Source organism: Ambystoma mexicanum, chromosome 13 (genome assembly GCF_040938575.1).
Source record: "Ambystoma mexicanum isolate Mex_15411 chromosome 13, UKY_AmexF1_1, whole genome shotgun sequence".
NCBI classification, from domain to species: Eukaryota; Metazoa; Chordata; class Amphibia; order Caudata; family Ambystomatidae; genus Ambystoma; species Ambystoma mexicanum.
This window is the reverse complement of record NC_090938.1, coordinates 683,312,164-683,325,053: the sequence shown is the minus strand read 5'-3', so window position 1 is coordinate 683,325,053 and position 12,890 is coordinate 683,312,164. Positions and strand designations below refer to the sequence as shown.

Genomic DNA, 12,890 nt, shown 5'->3' with positions numbered 1-12,890 from the left:
GCCTTCCCATGGTTCACAGGACCAAAGTTCACGACAGTTGAGACGTCTTCCAAAAAGTCTTGGGGCGTGCCACGTAGAACTTCAGAGCATGAGCAACGTCCAATTAGTGCAGAGTCCTCTCAGCCGGCGACAAAGGTTTTGGGGGAAAAAAAAAAAACAGGCAACACCAAAGGCTCGTTGAGGTTGAATTCCCTCTGAACCTTTGGCATGAAGGAGGAGTGCGTCTGTAGCACCACCTTCAATTCGTGAAAAGTCAGATTATGGCTGTTTGAAGGATAGGGCCTGGATATCACCCACCCTCCTGGCAGAGGTGATGGCCATGAGGAAAGCCGTCTTCCATGAGAGTACTTGAGATGGGCCTGACGCATTGGCTCGAACACCCCCCCCTCCCTGCCACCCTCCAAATGAGCCTCCTCAGCACCACGTTGAGTTCCTACGCCGGGGCAGGAGTCTTCACTGGCGGAAAAGATTAAAACAGTCTTTTGAAGAACTCCTTGACAAGATGGTGGGACCAAAGAAAATATCGTCCTGGAGACCTGGCGTAGCGGGAGATAGCCACCAGGTGCACCTTGATAGAGGCGTGTGCCAGCCCAGCCTTGGGCAAGCACAACAAGTATGGAAGAATCTGCGGGGCCGTGACCCTCAGGGTTGATATACTGCGACCGGCACCACATAGCAAAATGTTTCCACTTATGCCTGTGGCACTTAAGAGTCGATGACACTTGTTCTTGGCAAGGACTTCCCTGCAGTCCGCTGGCAACACGTATCCTACAAACCCTAGGGTTGCAGGAGCCAAGCGCTCAGGCTCATGAGCGTGTGAATCCATGCCAGACCCCATGCTGGAAAATTGAATTATTGTGGACCACTGACCCCACACACATTTCTCCTGAGAATCGCCTCGACTGCTCTCCATTGCTACCTTAATTGGGTTTTGGCTAACCTCTCAGAGCTTCCCCAGGTTCACTATAACTAGATTGGCCTCTTAAAATCTGTCCAACAGGTAAAATTCTAGAAATCGATTTAACACAGGGTCCCACTACAAAGGTGTGCCACTGAACAAAAGGTCCAGCAGAGGAGTGGCAACAGCGATGCCAGGACAACAGGAGGATGTGCTGATTCGTTTCAGGGTCCAGCAGTACAGATCAAGTGCCAAGTATTCCAAAGCCACAAAGCACGTCTGAAGTTAAAGATCCATCCGTCACCGCTGCATCAGGGAAATGGGAAGCAAACAAGTTTCCTTCTAGTCAGAAAAGCGGTAGAGCTTCTCCAAAGTTTCAGAGTCGCAAAAGATGCTAATGCAGAGCTTCCATGGTCACCCTTGTCAGTAGTCTCCCGAGATGACTCAGGATAAAAAGCCAGCAATAAACTAGATGCTTTGTGCAGGCTATTATGCCAAACCAATCATATACACATTCAAACATCTGCTGACAAGCCAACACATGCCAAAGACTGAAATAGGTTTAAGAAGCAAGGGACAGGATGGCAGCAAAACAAAAAGATTTGTTTAGGAAAGGTAAGGAGAGTTTGCCAACTTCTGGAGACAGGAATAGTAGTCTTTTTTTCCTTCTATCCTCCCAACAGGTCACATTTTCCATGGAAGGATAAAAACGTACCCACCATTGGAAACGGTTACACCTTCAGCTAGTATGGGACTACTACTTGCCATGCCAGAACCCCTTTCTTAACGCCTAAAGTTATGCATGGTGACTAAAATGCCATGGATTAACTATGGTCTGGCGAATAAGCATGCTCTGATTGTGACAGAGTATCTAGCAAAAGACTGCAAAAAGGTACAGTGGTACAGATTATGTGCATACTCACCTAAGTCGGCAACAGAAGCCTCCACCTTTATTGGAGGAGGTGCTGGCGGGGGAGGAGTGCTATTCTTGATTGGGTCAGCTGTTACTACTGTTGGTGCTTCTTTGCGAGGAGCCTTAGCCGAGGGAGGATCTTCCACTGGTAAGCCACTCTGACGCTGTCGCCGGCGCTTTTTACTCCATAGCTCGTGGCAATCCTGCCAGTGGGGCAGGCTGAGGGTAGAAGATAAAAGAATTACCAATAAACACGAATTACAATACTATGAAACTTAGCAATTGAAATCAACAGCTCAGAAGAACATACAACTTACCTTCGATAACCCAGAAAACCTTATCAAATCTACAAGTGACCACCTGAGCGATATGCAAGAAAGCCCCAGGATAAAACAATGCAGTTAGTAAATACAGCACTCCATGCAAACCCCCACACCAGAGTTCCACAAAGTGTTGCTTCTAGTCTGTAGAGCATGAAACACTGAACTGCCACAAAAAATAAATCTAAAAAGGTTTAGAGCAAACGCCATTATTCAGTAAATGAGGGGGGCGATGAGGACAATTGAATCCATGAGAAAAAAATGTATCAACATTAAATATTTTTGTTCTTCAAATGGGTATTTGTATTTTAGTATTTTATTTGTGTTTTATAAAGAGCCTTAAATCAAGGTGCTGTACAAAAATGGTACAATAAAAATGAGTAAACAAAACAATTCAGAAAACAATCAGGGATATTGCAGCAGATGAGACTTCAACGACCCACAGAAGAATGAATAGATAGAAATAGAGTGGAGAGAGTAAGGAAGAGCATTCCAGTAAAGAGGAGAAAGAAGCTCAAAAGACTGAAAACCTGACTGGGTACAAGGAGGACTAGGAGCCAACAGTAAAAACTGGGAAGAAGAGTATGGGATGGAGTATAGAAATATATCAAGGCAGTGAGATAACTAGGAGCAAGACCATGAAGAGATTTGAAAACAAGAAAGAAAATTAAATCTAATTTGAGTATGAAAGGGTAATCAACCAAGAGATGCAAGTGAACAAGAAATAGAGTTCCGAAATGGGAGAAGACATAGAAGGCGGATAGACAAATTGAATACGGATTTAAGAGGAGCAAGACAAGATTTGGGGAACCCAAAGGAGGGCAGTAGAGCAATAGAAAAGTCTAGAAAATATTAAAGAAGAAATTAGAACTTTAGATGCTTGAAAATTAAGAAAAGGACAAGATTTTAAAATATTGTGCAGATGGAAACGACAGGAACGAGATGTTAATGAAATATGTTGTGAGAATGAAAGATTAGTATCAAAGTGAAGACTAAGGTTTCGGGCCATAGGTGAAATTGAGAGCCCAGATGGGGGGAAAGACAATAAAAGAAGAAATGATAGCTGCAAGATGAAGGTATAAAGAGAATAGAAAAGCACCCTAAACAGACCCTTGGTGCACACCATGGGCAAGCAGGAAAGATTTAGAAGACTTGCCGGCCTAGAAAACTAAAATGTTCTGTGAGAATAAAACCAATACATAACAGAGCCTGTGAGACCGAAAGAGCAAAGTGAGGCCAAAAGTAAAGAGTGATCAACAGTGTCAAAAGCAGCAGATGCATCTAGAAGGATGAGAAAGGATGAATGTTTATAGTATCGCGCAGAAAGAGGAGTTCAACACAGAGAGGGGAGCAGTTTCAGTGGAGAGAAGAGGACGAAAACCAGATTGGAATTGTGGAAGAATGGTGGAGTTGGAGAAAGACAGAAATGTGAGAGTAGACGAGCCGTTCTAGTAGCTTAGAAACAAAGTAATAACTAAATAGGACAAAAATTAGAAACAAAGGATCAGCAGTAGGTTTCTTTAAGATTGGGATGATCGAGGCGTGCTTAAAAGAAAGGAAAGGTAGAAGTAGAGAGACAAAAGTTGAAAAAGGAAGTAAGAAGGTACAAGAAAGGGATAAACCTTAGAAAGTAATCGGGTGACTAGGGGATGCAGTAGGGGGAGCTTTAGCTAATAGAAGAGAAACTTCAGTATTAGAAATCAGTGGAAAATGAGCAAAAGAAGTAAGAGGGGCAGAGACAGGAGGGTTAACAGCTTTAGGTAAGTTGAAGGCTTCAATGTCATTACGAAGAGAGGTTACTTTGGAGGAAAAGAAAAGGAGCAAAGCCGGAAGCAGATAAGGGAGAGTTAGAATGTTCAGGGGTGGGAGGAGACAGGAGCCGAGCAAGGATTTGAAAAAGACGCCTGGGATGGGCAGACTGGGTACGTAAAATATCAGAAAGACGTCTAGCAGAAAATAAGCAATCATCGTAAGTAGCATGATAAGAAAAAGATGAGCGATCTGACTTTGATTTGGTCTAAGCCAGCGTCTTTCAAGACAGCAGAGAAAATGGTGCATGGAACGTGAGGGGGGAAAGCCCTTGTTGAGAAGATTAACGAGTAGGAGGAAAGAAGGATAGATTGAGGTAAGAGAAGAGGAAGTGATGTAGAAATAGAGGATGCAGCCTCAGAGGTAAGAGCTGAAAGGGAGAAAGAGAATGAAAAGCAGAAGTGCAAGCAGAATTAAAGAATGACGGGTTAAAGTTGCAGAGATCACAGCAAAAGAAAGTTGGTGTGGGGTTACCTTCCTCTCATTAATAACTCATCGTAGAAAGAATCACAGCACTACCCAAACAGAAAGGTGGGCACAATATTTGCAAAAGAGCCAATCCGCAGGCAACATAAATGCTGCTAGTCCGGGATATCTGATTCACTCACATCCAATTTCACAGAATCCCTTTCAGTACATATTTTATTAGCATAAAAATGCAAGGGGTAGGGACACTCCTGCATCGCCGCTTATCTAACAAATATCATTTTTAGAAAATGTGTGTCTAACAGTCAGCATTTTCTTGGAAAGACATGCATTACTTACCGTAATAGCATTTCTGATGATTGTATCTGCTTAGATTAAAATGCTGTGCATATGGTCCGACATCCAGGGGTAACCGCAGAGTACTGCATCTCGTCTTTCGGGGACCGAAAGGGGACGTCGGCATAGGCGTGTCTGTAACACTATCCCTATCGTGACGTGTGTAGTACCCAAAATCCCTCACGCGCCAAGGTCCCTACGATTGTATTTTTTCTGCCATGAGGGAGCCCGAGGCTATAGTGAGTGAGTACATAAAGCGAGAAAGTAGTAAGAAGTATATGTTCCTTCCACCCCGAGCGGGGCGGTAGGGAGGGCACATGTGAATCTAAGCAGATACAATCATCAGAAATGCTATTACGGTAAATAATGCATGATGCTTGTTAATCTGCTTAGAATCACATGCTGTGCATAGACTAGCGAGCAGTACCCAGAGTTGGAGGTGGGTTGTGAGAAGGAATAGTAGAGAAAAGATGTCTTAGTACTGCTTGTCCCACCTGAGAATCAGACCTAGAACGAGTGTCTAGGGCCCAGGGGTCTGCAACCTTTGGCTCTCCAGATGTTGTGGACTACAATTCCCATCAGTCCTAGCCAGCATAGCTAATGGTGAGGGATCATGGGATGTGTAGTCCAAAACATCTGGAGAGCCAAAGGTTGCAGACCCCTAGTAGGCAATAGTGTTTTGTAAAGGTGTGTACAGAACTCCAGGTTGCCGCTTTGCAAATGGACTCAAGAGGAACATTTGCAATGAATGCTATGGATGCCCCAGTGCCTCGAGTAGAATGTGCTCTAGGCTTGAAGGGCAAGAGTGTAACAAAGTGTGATGCATTTGACAATCCACCTTGAGATAGCTGATTTAGAGACAGTATCCCCTTCTCTACCAGCTGCCACTGAAACAAAGAATTGTTTAGTCTTTTTTAGTGGTTTAGTTTTCTCCAGACTGCCCTGCGCAACGTCTAGTGTGGGAAGGCTTCTTTCGGCCATGTTAGTAGGGTTCTGGAAGAAAGTGGGTAGTTCGATTGACTGGTTCACATGGAACTTCGAAATAAATTTAGGCACAAACCTGGGATGTGTGCACAGAACTACCTTGTCTTTGTGGACTGTAACAGTGGTCTAAAACAGAAAGAGCCTGTAGTTTGCTAACCCTTCTGATAGAAGTGATAGCCACTGGGAAGGCTGTCTTATAAGTCAGGTCTTTCAGACTTGCTTCATGCATAGGCTCGAAGGGAGCTCCCATGAGCCTGGTTAAAACCACATTCAGATCCCATCCAGGGGCTAGGTGAGAGATGGAGGATAAATCATCTTAACTCAAAGCAGCCAGATGGATTAACACCCTTGGAATTGCACCAGATGACGAAACGTTTCCACTTGCTAGCATAGCAATAACATGCATTAGGTTTCCTCGCTTCCCTGAGTATGTCCATGCACCTCTGAGGGAGTTGCAGGTGTCCAAACTCTATGATCTCAGGATCCAGGCTGCTAAGTTCAGGGTTTGGGGGCACGGGTGTAGGGTTCCCCCCCCTGTCCTCAGACATGTTGTATGGGCAGGGCAGCTTGACTGGTGGGGAGAGGGACATTTCCATCAGGTGAGTGAACCAGGGTTGGCGGACCCACATAGGGGCCATTAGAATCATGGTAACTGGTTCCTGGTGCATGTTGTGCAGTATCTGGTTGAGAAGGGGAGTCGGGGGGGAGGGGGGGGGGGGGGGAAAGCGTAGACAAATTTCCCGGACCAAGTTATCCAGAGACAGTTCCCCCTTGGACCGGTTCTGGGGTACCTGGAGGCGTAGTCTTGGCATTGGGCGTTCTGAGTAGCGAACAGGTCGATTTCTGGGAACCCCCATTCTGCGAAGACGCTGGGTACAATGTCTTCGTGCAGCCGCCATTCGTATTCTTCTGGCAGAGGAAAATCTCTGCTGAGTACATCTGCTAGAAGATTGAGTTCCCCTGGAACATGTTGGGACAACAAAAACATCTTGTGTTTGAGAGCCCATATCCAAATGTTTTGGGACAGCTTGGATAGCCCTGGAGAGTGAGTGCCCCCCTGTTTGTTCAGGTAATACATTGCTGTAGTGCTGTCGGTTAAGATCAGCACCGTCTTCCCTTGCAGTTGTACCTAAAAGGCTTTCAATGCTTTGAACACTGCTAATAGCTCCAGTAAGATTATATGGTTCGACGCTACTTGAGGGGACCACACTCCGTGTGCTGTCTGCTGAAGCAGGTGAGCCCCCCGCACTCCATGAGAGATGAGTGTCATGAGAGTGGCTTCCACTGCAGGGGTGGTGAAGGTTTTCCCTCGACCACCACTGCAGAGAGAGAACGAGGGCTGGCAGACAACTACCAGATCTTCCCATTGTCTGCTGGCCTGACACCACTGGCTGTTGAGCCACTCTTGCATGGGACGCATGCGCAGCCGTGCGTGGGGAACCAAGTATATACATGACGCCATCATCCCTAGCAACCGCATGGCTTTGCGTACCGTCACCTCTCGACTGGCTACATATTGAGGAATCTGAGAGCATGTTCCGAACCCTCTCGCTGGAGGGGAAGACAAGACAGTCTTCTGTCCGAATTAATGCCCCCAGAAATCGTTTTACTTGGCTGGGGACTAGGCTGGACTTCTTTTCGTTGATTGAAAAGCCCAGGCTGAAGAGGAGATCTACTGTTTTTTGGGTGTTCGAAAAGCAAGCGTCGAACGAGTCCCCCGTAATGAGCCAGTCGTCGAGATAAGAGTAAACTGGGACTGATAGTCTGCGCAGGTGTGCTGCTGCCACTGCCAGGACTTTGGTAAACACCCTTGGTGCTGAGGCGATGCTGAAGGGGAGTAATTTGAACTGGTAGTGTTTGTCCTGGATCATGAACCTTAGGTATTTTCTGTGCGCTGGCAACATTGAAATATGAAAGTATGCATCTTTCATATCCAATGTTGCCATGAAGTCCTCCCGTTTCAGCAATGGGACCACTTCTTGTAGTGTTACCATGCAAAACTTTTGGGGTTTTATGAACTTGTTCGCAGGGCGCAGATCTAGAACAGGACGCATGCCGAGATCCTTTTTGGGTACAAGGAAGTACACTGAATAAATACCCTTGTTTACCTGAAGAATAGGGACGGCTTCTATGGCGTCCTTTCCCAGCAGTGCTTCCACCTCTTGAATAGATAGGCCGGTGAAAGGCGCTGTGAGCGTGGCGGTCTGAACTGTGGAGGTCGGGAGAATTCCACGCAATAACCGTGGGAGACCGTCTTTAAGACCCACTGGTCGGAAGTTATCCCCTCCCATGCCTTGAGGAAAGATGTTAATCGCCCCCCCGACCCGGGAGGCATGGGAGGGGACCTGGACTTGGTGGTCATTTCTGACCCGAGGCTGTGGCTCCTCTGGGATTGGGGCCTCTGCCTCTACCTTTGCCGCGTTTCTGACCCCTTGAGGGATAGTAAGAGGGGCTTCCAGATGTTTGGTTATTGTTGAAGCTGCCCGTGCCGTAGTTGTTTTGACCGGCGCGAGCTTGTCCTCGAAAGGACCGCCGAGAGTTATTACCCCTCTGGGAAGAGGGTTTTTGTGTAATTTTTTGCAGAGACTTTAAGGTCTCAGGCTGCTTCGTGGCTGTCTCCAACGCTTCATCAACTGCTTTCCCAAAGAGGTTTGACTCTTCGATGGGCACATTATATGAAGGAGGCCTGAGTTTCAGGTCTAAATCCCGATGTACGCAGCCATGCGTGTCTCTTCAGAAGAGTCCCTTGTGCAAGTGATCTGCCAAATGTTTCTGCAATATCCAGGATGTTTTTGACCACATTCTGGTTAACCAGTTTTCCTTCCGCAACAATGGCGAGAAGCTTGGTCCTGGCCGGTTCCGGGCCTCCTGAAAGCCTTCTTGGAGCAGGTTCCATTGGGCATCGGCATAGCTTGCTAATAGTGTAGTGTTATTAGCAACCCGAATGGTATATGCAGCTGCTGAAGTGACATTTGCCTGGGGCACACAATCTTTTAGACTTCTTGTCCGGAGGTGATTCTCCAGTGGCAAGGGGTCCCCCTACCCTCTTACGAGTAGTGGTCACCACCAGTGAGTCTGGGATGGCATGCCCCTTGATATATAGAGGGTCGGCAGGAGAAGGCCAAAATAATGTTTGGACTCTGGTTCACGGCCCTTGTCTGGGCAGGTGTGACTAAAGATGAAGCTATCCGCCTCTTAACAGAGTTAAGGAGGGGAATGGATTGACTTGCCGGAGGTTTTTCCTTAATAATGTCCTCCACAAAATCCTGCTCCGGCAAAGCCTCTTGAGTGGCAATTTTTAAGAATTCTGCTGCTTTTTTCAACATGGTGTTTAAAGCCATTTGGTCATCCACAGGGGAGGCCTGGCGAGCCGGGGTGGAAGGAGGAAAATCGATGCACAAAATATCAGAGTCCTGATCTTGATGTGACCAAGGATCCTGTCCTCCTTGCTGGGTTTCCTCCCAGTTCTGTCGTCTCCTGTTGATCTTCTTCATAATTTGAGAGAAGATGATTCCTCTTAAGTATAGATGTCCCTGTATGTGTCCATGTGGGCCACATCTTCCTGTTGGAAAACCTGAGGCTGAACATCTTGTATTTGAAGGTTAGGGTCTACCCGAGCCTTTTTCGACGGAAAAGCAGAACTGATAATCTGCTCCAGCCGATCCATACATCCCTCGAACTTTTCAGTAGTCCATTTCGAGGACCCATGAGGGCCTAGGTGGGGAGAAACAATGTTCTCTGCCCTTTGGCATTGAGAGGAACTTCTCAGGGTGTCAGAGAGGTTCTTGACTATCCACGTAAGAGTCATCGGAATCGCGGCCCAAGTCCGCCGAAAAATTTTCCACGCCCTGGCCCATAACTTTCTGCGGGACCGGGATAAGGCCCACCGCCGCTGCGATCCTACCGATGCTCTTCCGGATAGTAACCGAATCGTCGTGAGACAAAGCCTCCGATGATGTAGCGGTAGCCGAAACGCTGTCCGCGGCACCAGAAGGCCCAGCGGTCAGAGTGCTGGGTAAAGGCCAAGCCGTAACTTTCGGCCTATTGAGGCCTTGGAAATTGTAGTTTCGGACTCCAAAACTTTGGCGCGTGTAGATTGGGGAGTAGCGCCCTTATACATTTTCGTTTGCCCAGTCATGCGCTGTTGCGGATGCAGGGAAGGCTTTGGATCTACACGATTCGAGGGAACCGTCAAAATTTTTCGACGGATCCTTTGGCGCATTCGCCTTTTTCGACGAAGGCGTTGAAGATGGCGTAGGGGTTGTGTGTTTAGTGCGATGTTTATGTATGCCCTTGTCGCCGGGTGTAATCCCTGTAGCAAGACCAGAGTCGAGCCTGGAAGGGTCGGGGACGGGCGTGGCAGACCTAGAAGTGTCCACTTCAAGTCCTATAACATCCGCATTGGATGTTTGCTCATCCGAAGTACCCCTGTCACTTTCGGCTGGTGTTGCGGAAGGGGAGGGAGGTTCCACGCGTGACATGCCATACAGGGCCCACCGCTTTACACGGCGATCCTTAAGGGTTTTAGGCTTACAGAGTTTGCACGCCGAACACCGCTTTTCGTCGTGCTCTAGGGGGGAGACGGGCGTTACACGTCCTATGCTCGTCCTTCCAAGGATATCTGACCCTACACTTAAGGCAGAATCTAAAAGGACTCCTTTCCATAGCAAAAGGGAAGGATGACCAGACCGAAAGGGAAAGAAGTGGAAAAGAGGAAAGACATAACAATATAGCCACCCCGAACCCACTCTCCCTACTGTATAGGTCGGCCAGAGGGCCCGATCGCGTGGAAATCCGGCCGCCGGATCGCAGGTGCCGAGACCACAGCTGTAGACTATTCCTCCGTAGTCTTTGTCGAAGATGTTCTTATTAGTCGAAGTGACTTAACGGAGCATAAACCGAAAATTCAGTAAAGATAAAAAATGTCTCTAGTAAGAGCTCCGCTGTAGGGCGACCAGTTATCTGGGTGGAAAAAAACAATCTGAGGGACCTCGGCGCGTGAAGGATTTTGGGTACTACACACGTCACGATAGGGATAGTGTTACAGACACGCCTATGCCGCCGTCTCCTTTCGGTCCCCGAAAGACAAGATGCAATATCTGCGGTTACCACTGGATGTCGGACCATATGCACAGTATGTGATTCTAAACAGATTAACAAGCCTCAGAAACTACAGAAACCGACGAGCCACACAACCTGTAGCTCACTTTGAGCTATCAGAATGGGTGATCACATTTTTTATTTTAATGACTTACAACACAAGAGTGCACATTTTCAAAATGAGCAATCTTCAAAATGTCAAAACCCAATTGAAGTGTCAGGACTTGGCAACTGTTCAGAAAGATTTCTCTTTTAGCAAATTTCCCTCCATATTCTAAGGGCCCCCTTTTTGCTCTTGTTTTTCACACTGACCTGACTTTTTATAACTGCATTGGGCTTTTGCTCACATGTTATGGGGAAACGGACTAGTCCTCCAGGCTATCAGCGTTAGGGGAGTCTTCCCTAAAGTCTGCTTGAGCAAGACTTCATAAAACTATGCCCATGGCATACAAGTACTCAACTCTTAGTATACCCTTGAACTACTCAGGGATCCTTGGTAGCTGTAGGTAAGTACACTGAACCCAGTTAATACAGTAGTCCAAACAAACATCAATAAGCTTAAATTGAAATTTATATTTATTAGATTTGCACAAGGAATGTCTTAAAATACTTAGATCACTTAAAGAACACACATATGAATACTTCTAAATACTTTTCAAAGGCCACTGCATAGTTGCTTGCAGTACAATTGTTACAGAGTTTGACACTAATGACAGTTCTACCGTATTATCATTACGACTGCACACTCGTGAACATACACAGATACAGCAATTGTATTTAGTTAGCAAAGCCACATAGTCATCTAGGAAGGAAAAGGAACAAGTTACTTACCTATAACTGTTCTCCAGCATGGGTCTGCCATGGATTCACATGCTCATGAATATTCCCAGTCGTCAGGCTGGGAATCCTCAGTTAAGAAAAAATCTGTTTCATTTCTGAACTGTCTTTCTCCTAACAACCAATCACTGGTCTCTGGGTCATACTGCCCCCAGCCAATGACTGGCCTCTACCTAAGCCCCTCCTCTGGCAGCCATCCTCAGATTTGGTAGCACGTAAAGTGGCAGTAGGACCAAGAGAAGAGCCACAGAGGGGTAGGCGGGAGGGTTCGCATGTGAATCCATGCCAGACCCATGCTGGAGAACAACAGTTACAGGTAAGTAACCGGTTCCTTCTCCAGCATGGGGTCTGGCATGGATTCACATGCTCATGAATAAATATATAGCAGTACACACATGCACAACCATGGGAGGTGGCAAGGCTCGAAATTAAGCATTTCAACATCTCAACATTGAGGATCTCTTACCTCCTCACCAGGCTCACCTTCAAGCGAACAGGTTGCAGAGCACTGCTTGGCCGAGTATAGAGTCCTCCCTGGAATCCCGTTCGACGTAGTAGAATTTCGTGAAGGTGTGCGTCGACCTCCACGTAGCAGCCCTGCAGATGTCCAGCAGGGGCACATTAGAGAGGAACGCCATAGTTAAAGCAATCGCTCTGGTCGAATGGGCTCTCGGACGGCCGGGCAACGGTCAGTTTGCCAACCGGTGAAAATGGGTGATGCAGCCAGAGAGCCACCTGGCAATGGAAGTCTTGGAGAGGGCCTTCCCTTGGTACACCGGGCAAAAGTTCACAAACAGCTGTGATGTCTTCCGAAAACACTGTGTGGTCCACGTAGAACTTCAGCGCTCTAGCCACATCCAGCGAGTGCAAAGTCCTCTCAGCCAGCAACGGGAAGAAAACAGGCAACACCAAGGGCTTGTTGAGATGGAAGTCCGACGGCACCTTGGGCATGAAGGAGGGGTGCGTCCGTAACACCACCCTCGTCTCATAGAATGTCAAGTAAGGAGGTTTACAAGATAGGGTCTGGATCTCTCCCACTCGTCGTGCGGAGGTGATGGCCACACAAAACGCTGTTTTCCATGATAAAAACTTCAGCGATGCCGAATGCATAGGCTCGAAGAGGGGACCCATGAGTCTAGTCAGCATCACATTGAGCTCCCACGCCGGGGCCGGATCGTTCACCAGCGGGAACGAACAGAAGAACAAGTTACTTCTTACCTTGTAACGTTCTTTCGACGGGATGTTCCTCCGACGTATTCCTCATCTT

At 47.2% G+C, this 12,890-nt stretch overlaps 1 protein-coding gene across 2 annotated transcripts in view; it reads right to left on the bottom strand.

The window, feature by feature from the left end:
- Positions 1–12,890, bottom strand: part of CDK12 (cyclin dependent kinase 12) — a 629,271-nt gene that overhangs the window by 29,597 nt on the left and 586,784 nt on the right. For both annotated transcript variants that reach the window (XM_069634721.1, XM_069634722.1), the window contains exon 12: positions 1,822–2,030. In XM_069634721.1, coding sequence (XP_069490822.1) covers positions 1,822–2,030 — 209 coding nt within the window. The remainder of the gene's footprint in view (positions 1–1,821; positions 2,031–12,890) is intronic.